Here is a 13,291-nt window from a genome sequence, read left to right as displayed (position 1 = left end):
TGTGAGATGTTGATGAACCCAGCACTTCACCATGCACATTATGCACGGATCCGCGTGGCGGTTTGCTATATTTAGGGAGCAAGGAGGGAAGAGTGCTCACTTGAGCAGATACGAGACAAATCTGTGCGTCAAAATTAGCACAGGAGACAGCTCCGGCACAAATGCTGACGCTGATAAAAATCTCAGGACCCAGTTTCCAACACTACCCCCATGATCTGGCGCAGACCGTCCCCACAGCCACCCTGCTCTGCTCCTGCACACACGGCCCTGCCCTGGAAGTGGGGGCTCTGCCCGAAACAGAGGAGTTACGAGTCCGGGCTTGGTTTACGAATAAAAGCTGGACTGGGATAAAACAAAACCTGCACACACAAGGAAGAAAAACGGTCCCGAGCATTACAGGCAGCCTAAACCACCAGCCAGGCTTCACCACTCACCAAGCAAAGCCTAAAAGAGAGAAGCTGCAACCAAAATTTTGCTTCCTTTCATTTGCCTCCTGCATTTTGAGCCAGCAGACTCGGGTTGCGTCTTGAAGTTTTTCTATGTGCAATAATAGGGAATAAAGACCTGGTTTTCTGATGTGGCAGCAGAAATCCTCACCTGGCCGCTTGCCTTTGGGGGTTGTACCCATGGCAAAGGACACAGGTGGAGGATTGAGAGACTGAGCAACACCAGACACTTGCTGGGACACCTTGCACAGGCTCCTTCAGTCGTAAGAGAGAGCTTCATCCTCAGGGCAGGTCTGAGCCCTCCAAACAGGGAGGACAAGCTCCCCAGCTAAGACCCTGGTGTCAGGCACTGCCCAAAAATTGCATGTTTTGGACCAAATTTCTTCCCAGCACAGCTCATGCTGCTCTGAGGCACTGCTCCGAGCCTCTCTTCCCCATGAGACCTCAGCCCGGCCAATTGCACAGCCACCAGGTTCACCTAAAATGTTGTAAAATGACACCATAAATTAAAGATAAAACCGAGGGAGCTGTGTTGCATCGCTGAAAGGCGCAGTTTTATGGAAACCCATTCATTCAGCCAGTCAAAACCTTCCCACAAAGCAGCTCCACTCCCCGAAACCCTGAACGCTCACCATCCACAAGTGTAAAACTTTAGGAAAAAAGTAAAAAAACACAGCTGCAAGTCCATGGCACATGGGCACCAAGGGACCACCACCCCTCCTAGGATGCACAGACATCACCCTTCCAGCGGCCGTGCAATCCATTCGAAGATTCCCGACTATTTTGGTGAATCACTCGCTCAGATTAATGCCAGGGACTCAGCAAGGACCCGCAGATGGAGGAGCGATGCTTGAATACTTCCCGTGTGTGATGTGGTTTCGGTCTGGGTTTGAGTGGGAGCTGAACCAAAACCCCAAAGGAAGCGCGGGGCCGCGACGTTACGGGAAAGCCACGTCTGTAGGGCAGCGCCAGCACCTCCCAGCAGCACGTGTCCTCCTCACACCGTATCTGGAGCGGGTGGTGGTCCTCCAGCCCACCTCTACATCTTCAGCCCAGAACTGGCAGCGTTTCAGAGCCCACATCTGTCCTCCTGCCTCGCATCTGAGCCAGCAGGGAGTAGAAATGCCTCATTCCACCTTCAAAATGCTTCCTCCATGGAAGTTTCCCAGGTCAGTGAGAAAGGAAGAGGATTACCCAAGGGCTCTCCAGCCCCAAAAGAGCTCCATGAGCCCCTCCAGCATGGGTATCATCATTTCCATCTCCAAAAACTGCATCATCCAAGCGAGCACCGAACTGCAAAGGCAAATAAAAGGAGATGGGGGTGTCCAAACCGCATGGCTACTGAGGAATCGGGCGAAAATACCCAAATTTAAGGGCAGCTAAGGCGGAACGCTCTCTGTTTTGCTTCAACCCGACACGCCGATTCCCAAACACGTTTCCCCTCAGCAAAAAAAAAAAAAAACAACAAAAAAACAAAGCAACCCAGCGCCGAGCTCGGCACAGAGCAGAGCCACCCTTGGAAAGCAGCTCCCAGAGCTGGCAGGGGATCAGATGGATGCGGGAAGAGCGGGGCCAAGCCTCCCCGCCTGCATGCCCGCAGATCAGGTGCACGGGCGTGCAGGGGCACACGGGCGGCGGCAGAGCTTTCATCTCGCAGGGATAGGAGTTGTATGAAATTTTAATCACTCACGGGTTGTTTTTTTTTGTTTTTTTTTGTTTTTTTTTCTCCTCTTCCCCATCTTCCCAGGCTCGCGGAGGAGCGGGATGCACGGGGGGGGTTACCAGCAGCGGGATGTTATCGCACCTGCACCGCCAGGCGGGGCGAGGAGACGCGCTTTCATGTGGCTTGGGCACAGGTTTGCAGGAAAATAATTGCCTCCATTTATTACGAGCTGCGAATTCGCCTCTAAGGCTACGGCAGCGATCTGCAAAACCGCCTGGGTTTGTAACGAGGGCCCGGGGAAGCGAAGCAGGAATTGCACGGCGTCGAGGAGCGGAGCACAAAGGCTGGGGCATCGGAGCAGCGCCCGGACCGGAGGCATTTCACCGCCCTGTCAATTCCCCTTCCCAAGGCATGAAGAAAGCCTTTCATCCGCCAGAGGAGTCATCATGCAAATTCTTAGGGAATGAAAACGCCTTTTTTTTAAGCAGGAAATAATATAATCAGGCTTCGGCCAGCCACAACGCATCGACAGAGCATCAGCGGAGCCCGAGTTGAAGCCAGGGTCAGCTGTGCTGTACTTAAAGACACGACGGCGCTGCAGACAGGCCCTGGCCCGCTTTCACGGGATATTTAAGCCCTTCCATTAATTAAACAGGAGTGAAACGGGACCTAGGAGGGCACAGACACTGCGGGTCATTAGGTCTGGTTCCTCCGTACTTCAAGCAACCGCGTTATAAAACTCCCCTCGCGCTCTGCTTCAACGGCACCTTAAAAAGCAGAAATTTTTAGTTTTTGCCCCATTCCTCCCCTTTGGAGGCTGTTTAGGGTCCTGTTCCTCTGACACACACAGAAACCCTTCTCGTTTCCCCGCCATGGCTCTCTACCCACGGATTTTTGCGCCAGCGCCGTCCTTTAGGTTAAATAGCTTTCTCCCTGAGTCATTCCCACAAACTTGCGAGCGTACAAAGGAGCCTGGGAGCCGGGCAGAACAAAAATAGTACAAAGCCCGTACAGTGCTCTTGAGCGGAAAACGCAGCCATTGAGCTCTATCTGAAGCATCTTCATATTTCTCGAGCTTTTCCTTTTTTAAACGCAGCCAGCGCGCCCCACTCCAGCCACCTCGTTTGAGCCACGGTGAGAGCCGCTCGCGATAACCCGGCCCCGAGCGCAACGCAAGGGCTCTGCCGACCTCAAACGGCACGTCTCGGGGGAAAAAAAGACACCAAGCCTTCCTCCCGCCCGAATATATATTGAAACGATGAGCCTCCCGTTATTAAATCATTACACGCAATTTATATGCGGCCGCTTTCGAGAGGCAGAAGCGCTAACGAGGTAATTGCCTCCCGCTCCAGCTGAGCTCAGATTTGCAGCGGAGAAAATCGCTCCAACGGCCCACAGCGAGCAGCCTGCGGCTCCAAAAAGGTTCAGAAACGGCCCCAAATTGACAGATGATGCAGGCAGGGGAACACAGACCCACTACAGGACACTCAAATGCCCTGCTTGGCCCCAGGACCCGCTGCCCACCCCGAGCAGTGCGCACCCCGGTGCCTCCTGCCACCTCGGGGAGCCCCAGTGGGGTCCCCAGATCCAGCAGGGATTTCCCCTAAATAAACCAAACTGAAACACGTTTACATCTAGAAATTCTAGTCCCGAGAACTGCTCCGTTGTTTAATCCCAGGCTCTGCTTTCCTGAAAGGCAGCATCCCACTGCTGCTGCTCCGGGACGCCTCCGGAGGGACTTCGTGCTGCTGTCCCCCAGCTTTACACCCCCAAAATTCAGTGCTGGAGCCCACCCACTGAAAAAGCCCCATAAAACACCCCAAAAAGAGATACGCTTTCTAAACGCCTGAAGTTTCAATAGAAACACTTTCCCTAATGATTTTTTTTTATAGAAAAAGGTGATGTTGTTCCTGTTATTAGCATTATTTTGTATTTCTACTCCTGATGAATGAAGGCCGTTCTATTTTAAAACTCGGGGCATAAATGGGAACCAGATGACATCCACCCCAAAGCTGCCAAAAAAGAAACTGCTGTAGGAAAGCACAAATCCTCCCGGGGTTTTCCCAAACCCACCCAATATTCCCCAGCACCGCAGTTGCCACTGGGACCCCTCGGCCAGCCGCTGGGTGAGGAGCTCTCAGCCCTCCTCTTCGTGGTTTCAGGTCCTGGGGGGCCACGAAAGGCACGCTGCCCCTCCTCACCCCAAGGAACGCTGCCCCTAAAGCCAGCCAGCTGCTGGAAACACCTTCAGCATCGTCCCCAGGTGCCCACGGCTCCTCCTGGGCGATCGGATCACCAGAGCCCTCCCCGCTGAGGCCGAATCCCCGCAGCTTTCCAAAATTGGGGTGGATTTGTCCGACCGGCAGCGAGGGAAGAAATGGTTTGAAACGAGCAAATTTGGAAGCACGGGGATGGAGCAAAGCAGCCAAAGCTTCTGCAGGGGAAACCTGTGCTTCGATCCGGTTTCACACCGCTTTGCTCCGGCTGTCGTGGACCTGGTGGAGAGGCAGGGCACGGCCCCGAGCTCCTCCGCAGCACCTCAGTGGTTATTTGTGGGTATAAACGAGAAGTAAATTAGAGCAACCCCAAATCCTGCCAGCTGAAGCTGCCCTCTCTCAGCGCTTCCCCAGGGGAAAACCAAGCCCGGGGCTCATCCCTCCCTCGTTATTTGCCACCCCAATGACCAGCATCACCCCGACATCACCTCCTTCTGCCCTTTCTCCCCTTCACAGCCTCGCTCCCCGGCAGGATGGGGACAGGATGCTTTTTTTGTCCAAAACACCACCTTGCCAGCCCCGAGGGCCAGATCCCTTTTAGAGATTTTAGAGCCCAGGGACCAAAAACTCATTTGGAGTCATTTCCTAACGAGAGGTACGCACGCACACCCACGGCCATACACCTATGGGAACGGCACCCTGGAAAAATAAGGGGACACCCCGACTGCAAAGCCTCTCAGAAAGCCACTCGAGCTTATTTTGGAAGGGGAAAAACACACAGATCCCTACACAAATACCAAAGCAGAAAGCCCCGAGCTGGCTGCACGCAGCCTGAGACCCTACAGATACCCCAAGAGCAGCTCTGGGTCCCCACAGGCGCGTGGCAGCCCCGCACGGCACCAGGAAAAGGAAAAAAAATGTAAAACACACAAAAAACCACCGCACACCACTTTTTTTTTTTTTTTTTTTCCATGGGCAGAGGAAAAGGAGCGAGCGGCGACCTTCCTGGATGAAAAACCACGGAGCACAAAACCTGCCAGGAGGACTGCGATGCGGGGTGGGGGGGGGACTTGGCATGGGGTTTGGGGTTTTTTTGGGGGTTTAACTCCGCTTTCGATGCATTTTGGGCTCGGACATGAGTTTCTCTTTGCTCTCCCTGCAGGGGTAGCGGGGTGAAAGCTCACCCCCCCCCCGCACCACTAGAAGAAGCAGTGGCAGGCCCCGGGTCCCATCCGCAGCAAAGCCCCAAATCCCACCAAATTCCCCCAAAACATCACTTTTTGGAGCCGCCCCTGTCCCCTTTTCCTGCTTCTCTCCCGGTTTTCAATGCCGAGAGGGGAAAACTCCCCGGGGTGCCCGAGGAAGTTGCGGGGGGGACACGGCCCCAAACCCACCGGAGGGGTCCCTACGGTCACAGGGGGCGTCCCCACGGCCACCAGCGGGTCCCCACGATCGCGGGTGGGGTCCCCACGATCACCGAGGGGGGGTCCCATAGTTATGAGGAGGTTCCCACGGTCACGGGGGGGTCCCACGATCGCGGGTGGGGTCCCCACGATCACGGAGGGGTCCCCACAGTAACGGGGGGGTCTCTGCGACCACCGGGTGTGGTCCCCACCGTCACGGGTGGGTTTCCACGACCACCAAGGGGGGGGTCCCATAGTCATGGGGAGGTTCCCAGGATCACGGGTGGGGTCCCCACGGTCATGGGGGGGTCTCCGCGACCACCGAGGGGGTCCCCACGGTCACCGGGGGGGTTCCCACGATCACCGAAGGGGGGGTCCCATAGTCACGAGGGGGTCCCCACGGTCACGGGGGGGGTCCCACGACCACCGAAGGGATTCCTGTGACCACCGCGGGGGGGTCCCCACGGTCACGGCGGCTTCCCCGGGCTCCCCCCCGGCACATCCCCGGGCGCACACGTGGCCGCGGGCAGCCCCCCCCGCTGCTGGGGGACGGACACACGGCTAGGGTCGGACCCACAGACAGACAGACGGACGCGGACACACGGCCGGAGCCCCCCCCCCTTGGCTCTCACCTCCGGCTCCGCGCCCCGCCGCCCCCGGCAGCCCCGCGGCCATCCGCGCCCCGCCGCTCCCCGCCGCCAGCAGCGCGGGGCCGCGGGGCGGGGCGGGGCTTAACCGGGGGCGGGGCTTAACCCAGGGGGCGTGGCTTAACCTGGTGGGCGGGGCTTAAGCCTCTGGGTGGTGCCGGGCGTAGTGGGCGGAGGTGGGTGGTGGGCGTGGCTTGTGCGAGTGGGCGGGGTTTGTGGGTTGGGGGCGGGGCTAAGGGTAGGGGTCGGGGCTGGGAGCCCCCCCCTGGGGTCTGTGGGGTGCGTGTTGGGACGAGGCAGCGTCCCTTAGGCCCTAGGGCAGCCTCCAAAGCCCTAGGGCATCCTGACCCCATCCCCTAATGCATCTTCCCCATCCCCTAGGGCATCTTCCACATCCCCTACAGCCCCATCCCCTAAGACATCCTCCCCGTCCATAGGGTATCATATCCATCCCCTAAAATACCCTCCCCATCTCTAGGGCATCCCCCACATCTCCTCAGGACATCCTTCCCATCCCCTAGGGCATCCTCCCCATCTCCTAGGGCCCCATCCCCTAAGACATCCTTCCCACCCCTAAGGCATCCTCCCCATCCCTTAGGACACCCCTCCATCTCCTAGGACATCCTCCCCATCCCATAGGGCCTCATCCCCTAGGGCATCCTCTCCATCTCCTACGATATCCTCCCCATCCATAGGATATCATCCCCATCCCCTAGGGGCATCCTCCCCATCTCCTAAAACATCCTCCCTATGCCCTAGGGCATCCACCCCATCCCCTAGAGCCCCATCCCCTGAGACATCCTCCCTGTCTCCTAAAACATCCTCCCCACCCCTAGGGCATCCTCCAGCTTCACCTCGAAGCCCCAAGCAGGGTGCCACAAACTCAGCCCCTTCCCCTTGCTGCCCACCAGCTGCATCGCCCAGATTCACACATGCAGGGCGCTTCACGCCGACCCCAGGATTTATGGGGCCAGCTCCGTGGCAGCTGGTACAGGCTGGGTCTGCGCTTGAGCAGAGCAGGGAACTGCAAATCCCTTCTGCTGGCCAAGGGGGAGGCAGGAAAAGCATCGCAGCCTTGGTGCACGTTTAACTTCCTCGGGGAAAAATAAAGAGATTTTGGGGAGCAGGCTTGGACGAGAGAGGGATGCTCAGATCCCTCACCTCCTGCGCATGCCCTGAGTACCCCACAGCAGGTAATTTAGGTCCAAATTCAAGCTTTTCGATGACTAAATCCTCTGTGAAATCAAGGGAAACCCTGACAATAGGTAATTAGGCACCCTGATCAATGGATGCACGGGTCTTTAGTACCCCAGTTTTCTGGAGCATGTTTCCAAGTGACTTTTTCAATTCCATTTTGATTCAATAAACCCAGAGCTGGAGATATTTGCGCTGCTGTCCCCCCCCAGACCTGGGGCAGGACGTCCCAAACCCCGAGTGCCCCAGGAGTGGGTGCTCGTACCATTTCCACCCCCCCACGTGTGCAAAGCGCACGGATTCCCAATGCCACGAGCAAGCAAATCATCCTACCGCCTGCCCCACCGGATGGAAACAGCCCCAACTTTCCTATTTATCAGGTCCCCTCGGGTAAGTGCTGTATCTGGAGGCAGCAGAAAGCGCTCCGCACATCTGTTTTTCCCGTTCTGCCAAAGATCCCTTCATTTTCCCCCACGAGCCTGACCTGGCTGGCTCCTGGCAGGCGCAGCGCTGCTCCCTGGATTCCCTCCAGCATGGGATGAGGTCAGGGCAGCGAGGAAAAAGAAACAGCTGGGTGGCTGCTCGGCACCGGGAACAAACACAGCAGGGCCTGGAGACTTTTTTCCCTTCCTTCCCTTTTGGTTTACCCAGTGGGATTTCGTTCCTGGCCCTGGGGGAGCCTCCTGCTGCGGGCCGTGCTGCAGGTGCACGGAGCACATGGGGACGGCCACTGCTGTGCCCGCTCATCCAGCGCGGCTCCTCGGGCTTACCACTTGTCCACACGAGCAGTTTGATCCTGATTTCCCTGGGTGGCTTTCGCACCTTGCCCTCCCGCTCTATTTTTCCATTTCCAACTGGAAAAAATTTTTGGAATTTGGAAATTCCATTTCCAAAAGGAAACATTTCCAAATTTCCCTTTTCAATCCCATTTTTTTCCTTTTTTTTTTTTTTTTCCCTGCTATTCAGGCGGATCACCTAAAAACAGAGAGCAGAAACATTTCCAGAGGAGAAGGGAGGACATGGAAAAGAAGGGAGGGATGAGGGAATGGAAGAGGAGGGAGGAGAGGAGGGAGCAAGCAAGGGGGAGAGACAGAGCAGCCATCTGCACGTGTTCCTCCGCGGGGAAAGCTTCTCCCTCCCTGACCTCACTTTCTCCAAGGCCAGAAATTCCAGCTCAGGCCTTGCCAAGGAGACAATGCAGGGCCGCGGCGCGGGTGTGAAATGTTCTGGTTTCCTCGTTTGCAGAACAAAAGGGACGCAAGAGCCACGGCCTGATTCATATCTGCTGCAGCCCAGCAGCCAGGCCGCGGGAGAGGAGAGGCACAGAAAGGAAAAGGAGAGGAGCCGAGGGCTGCTGGGGGTTGTTACTCATGGTTAAGCACCGCAGGCACACGAAGGACCACCTTGGTTTGTGCTAACTTGGGGCCTTCTCTCTGACAAGGCCACAAAGAGGGTGACTGTGGGGAAAATACGAGGCAGAGGACAAACAGGCCGCGGTTTCCTCCAGCACACGGACCCATTCTGCTGCAGTTCCTGCTCTCTGGGAACTTCCTGAGCCGGGGGCTGCAGCCACACTGCGGGGTTTGAGAGCCCTTCGCGGCCCTTTCTTCCATGATGTTTTCTCATCACTTTTTGAGCCCATTCATGCTTTTTGGCAAGCTGGACATCCTGTGGCAATGAGTCGCACAATGTGATTGTGTGCTGTGTGAAGACAAACTTCCTCTGGGTTGTGCGAGGGCTTTCCTTATTCACTCCCAGGGCATTCATAACTCCCATGTGTCTACCGTATCCTCCTTCAAGCACCTCTTTCCACCTCGGCGAGCTGTAGGTCACCCAGCATCTGCTTTCATGGAAGCTGCCCTGTCCCTTGGTCACTGTTGTCTCCCTTGCTCTCTGCTTAGAACCACAAAATCACAGCATGGTTTGGGTTGGAAGGGACCGTAAAGCCCATCTAATTCCACCCCCTGCCATGGGCAGGGACACCTCCCACCAGCCCAGGTTGCCCAAAGCCCCATCCAGCCTGGCCTTGAGCACCTCCAGGGATGGGGCATCCACAGCTTCTCTGGGCAGCCTGGGCCAGGGCCTCACCACCCTTTGAGTGAGGAATTTCCTCCTAAAATCCAACCTAAACCTCCCCTCTTTTAGTTTAAAGCCATTCCCCCTTGTCCTATCACTGCACCCCCTGACAAAGAGTCCCTCCTCAGGTTTCCTGTAGCCCCCTTTAGGTACTGGCAGGCTTCTATAAGGTCTCCCCAGAGCCTTCTCTTCTCCAGAGAAGCCCAGAAATTGGCTTGCAGCTCAAGGTACTGTTGAGCCATGCCCTGGTTACTCAACAGCAGAGCAGGGAGGGGTTTCCAAAGGTTGGGCATGGCAAGCAGAGCCCCAGTCCTTAAGAGGCAGAGAGAAAGAAATGTTAGGAAGGGATTTTCCAGCCATTGTTCATTCCATTCTTGGAAACATCGGAATGATCAAGGGCTTTGCAAATGTGCAGGAAAGGAGGATGTGAGTAACAGCCAGCGCAGACTCAGCAAGAACAGAGCTGGTCAGACTAATTTCATCTTCTGTGATGAGGTGATAAACCTTGCAGAATGAGGGGGGAACTGCAGATATCATTTATATGGGCATATATGTAAGGATTTTAGTGCTGCATCATATGGTGTCACTCTAAGCAAGAGAGAGAGAGGAACCTGGGCTAGAAGAAAGAATTAATACATGGCACCACGACTGGTGAAAACCATTCTCAGCTCTTAGTTACTAATGCCATGAGGCTACACAAAAACCTCTCCTAAATCTGGTACTGATCAGCATTTCCAGGAATGACTCAGAACCCAAGCACAGCTTTTTATGTTTGCAGTTGACATCAGGCTGGGACAGACTGCCAGCAAGCTGGACACAGGACTGGAGTTCAAGGCAGGCTTGACAAGCAGGGAAAAAAGGATGCAGGATGGTGATCTGCAGCTGGGTAGTGCCTGGAAGAGGAGAAACATCAGCTGAAGTGGCAGTTGTGTGTGACCTGCAGATCCTTTGCCAAGCAAGAGCCAGGAGCATGCTCTTGTGAGAAAGGCAGGCCTTGCAAAGAGGGGTTGGCACTGCCCTGGCCCACAGAGGGGCTTTCTCCAGTCCTCCTGTCAGCCTCAGCCAGAGGGCCTCTTCCAGCTCGGGAAAGATGAGAACCATTTAGAGACAAAGGAGAGCAGGGGAAACCACTACAGGTCTAGAAAAACATCCTGTGGGAGAAGGGATCTGGGTTATTTAATGCTGCCAGTGGAAGGATGTATTAAAGGAAGAACAACCTTCAAGCACAGAAGGCACGAAGAAACATAAAGAGAAATCGAGTAAACTCTTTGTGCTTGTTTTTGGCAGCACAACGCATCACTGGCTTAAATTACAGACAATTAATTAGATATCAAGAAAACCTGCAGCGTTTGGGGCAGCGTGGTGCTGGAGCAGGCTCCCTGGGAAGGCTGCTGGAAGTTCCCAAGACAGGTTGCTCCACCACACCTCGGTGGTTTTGTCTGTGAGCCTTGCCCTCGGGCAGAAGGGAGGCATAGCTGACCTCCTGAAGTCCCGCTCAGACCTGCCTTCCTGTGACTTTGGGGATACTGAAGCTTTGTTACCGTACTGACATTTTGTTTCAGGATGTTATTATTGCCATGCTGCTTTCTTCTCTGCTCCTCTACCAGGCAGCTCTTTTCACAAGCACCGACCTGGTGCTGCCAAGCCCTTGTTCCACCAGCAGCAAACGTCTGAGGGATGCTCTCGTCCGCTCCCCCTGCACCCTGTGGCTGCTCTTACCACCCTGCTGGCCTGGCAGAGGAGCTCGTGCAGCTGTGCATGACTCAGGTCGGGAGGCTGATCCAGCTGAAAATCCACCAGCCAGGAGGGAGGCAAGGAGAGGGCTCGGTTTTCCATTCCTCCTCCTGCTATCTCACACGCTTTTGTTTGCTGTGTCTACCTCGGATGGAGCAATCACGTCTTGTGCTGTGCTTGGAAGGCAGAGTGGAAACGTAAGGTGAGATGAGCACTGCTTTCAGTCATCTTTTCCAGACCGAGCAATGTCTGATAGCTCCAGGCAGAGGGAAGTGGTGTCCAAGGAGTTTCTGCTGCCCCTCAGCTGGGAGCAGGGCTGAGCAGAGGCCCTGGGAGATGCTGAGCAGCACAGCAAAGTGCCCCAGTAGGAAGCAGCTCGCTCTGGATGCCACACACTGCTCTGATAACACGGGGGAGATGCCAGGAACCAGGCTTCCCCGTGCTCCATCCCTGATCCTTGCCCCATCCAGAGTCCTGCCCTTTGACCGAAGTCATCGAGAAACCAGGGATAAATCTAATTTTGCACATCTTAAAGATCTGCTTCTAAACTAAAACCAACCAAGTCTCGTTATGTCAGAGATGGAGCTTGTTTTTGTCACTGTTTGCTCAGACTTGGAGGTTTGGCCAAGGCTCAGGGAAACAGGCACATGTCCCTGTAGGAAGGCACCAGTCAGGGGAAAACTGAAGAGATGCAGAAGATCGAGAAGAAAAGGAGCTGGAGGAAGCTGTGTCAAAGAAAATGTGTTTTAAAGTAACTTCATTCGGTTTAAATCAGCTGGGCAGTGACTGAGGCAGCCTGGGGCAGGTTGCTGGCTTTATTCCCATCCCTGTTAGACACCCGTCTGGCCAAGCGCGTGTCAAAGCAGTCTCTATCCTGACACCAAGTGGAGAGAGCTCACAAGAACTCCTTTAAAACACAATCAAATGCATCAGACTGCCAGTGAGGACAGCTGCTGGCCCAGCCAGCCCTTCCAGAGCCAGCGAGGCATCATGCAGCTCATGGGCATCTCTGGGTTTATAGGATTTTTTTTCAAAATCCTGGGTCTTAACAGCACTGGTTTACAGAAGAGGTTGATGCAGATGATAAAAATCACCATCTGGGGCTCCTGCACTTTTACCATCTTACCCCGAGTTTCTACCAGCTTCTCATGTATTGAGCAGCCCAACACATGCACACCGAGCATCCTTACTGGGGATGAGGAGGGTTTCAAGAGCAGTGGGGAAACCATCACCTGTCAAGGGAAGAGGAGGGCTCCTTCCCATGAGGAAAAGGTCTGGTGCTCTGCCATTCGGTGATGGGAACCATGGTCCCATGGAATGGGGCTGTCCCAGCACCATCCCCAGCCACCATCATCTGCTCCATCTCTAGCCCTCCCCCACGTCCTCAGGAGGGGCTGGTGCCCCCCTGAGTGCCAGACCTGCAGGGCCAGAGGCTGGGGGACCTCCTGCAGAAGCTCCCCACCCTGCACCTCATCTCCTCACCCTTTCCTCTAATTCATCCTGAGAAATGCATCTTTCTTGATTACTACCATGGGATTAAGGGGAGTGGCTTTCCACACCCCTACTTTTGTCTCCCAGGAATGAAAACGGAACAACAAAACCCAAAGCCAAACAAGCAAACAAAAACTCATCCTGTTGCAAGGCATCAGAAAGTCACAGAAGTGCCAGCCACGGGTTGGACTTCCAACCCAGCAGCACCCAAGCACTGGGAAGGTGGCAGCTCAGCTCCCAGGGAAGAAATTCTGCACAAATTTCACACAGAAAGGTGCTAAATGCCTCCAGCATCCATCCCTCTGGTGGGCAGCATTCAAAAACAACACAAAAAAAAGCACTGGTAGTGATGAATTTAAGCAGTGGGAAACATTCAGCATCTGCCCTGGGTTTAACTCAGTCATCTCCTAATCACTCAGCT

At 55.2% G+C, this 13,291-nt stretch overlaps 1 protein-coding gene across 3 annotated transcripts in view; it reads right to left on the bottom strand.

Moving 5' to 3' along the window:
• The window catches only part of AMOTL1 (angiomotin like 1), a 73,657-nt gene that overhangs the window by 45,624 nt on the left and 14,742 nt on the right, over positions 1–13,291 (bottom strand). Inside the window, exon 1 of one of the 3 annotated variants that reach the window (XM_068669491.1) lies at positions 6,361–6,489. The exons of the other annotated variants lie outside the window; for them this stretch is intronic. Within the exon in view, the coding sequence (XP_068525592.1) occupies positions 6,361–6,403 (43 nt within the window). The 5' untranslated portion in view covers positions 6,404–6,489. Of the gene's footprint in view, positions 1–6,360; positions 6,490–13,291 lie in introns of those variants that run through there. 3 annotated transcript variants of the gene reach the window in all.

The sequence above is a fragment of the Anas acuta genome, chromosome 1 (assembly GCF_963932015.1).
Source record: "Anas acuta chromosome 1, bAnaAcu1.1, whole genome shotgun sequence".
Lineage (NCBI taxonomy): Eukaryota > Metazoa > Chordata > Aves > Anseriformes > Anatidae > Anas > Anas acuta.
Note: the sequence above shows the minus strand (reverse complement) of the source record. Positions and strands in the feature narration are given on the sequence as shown.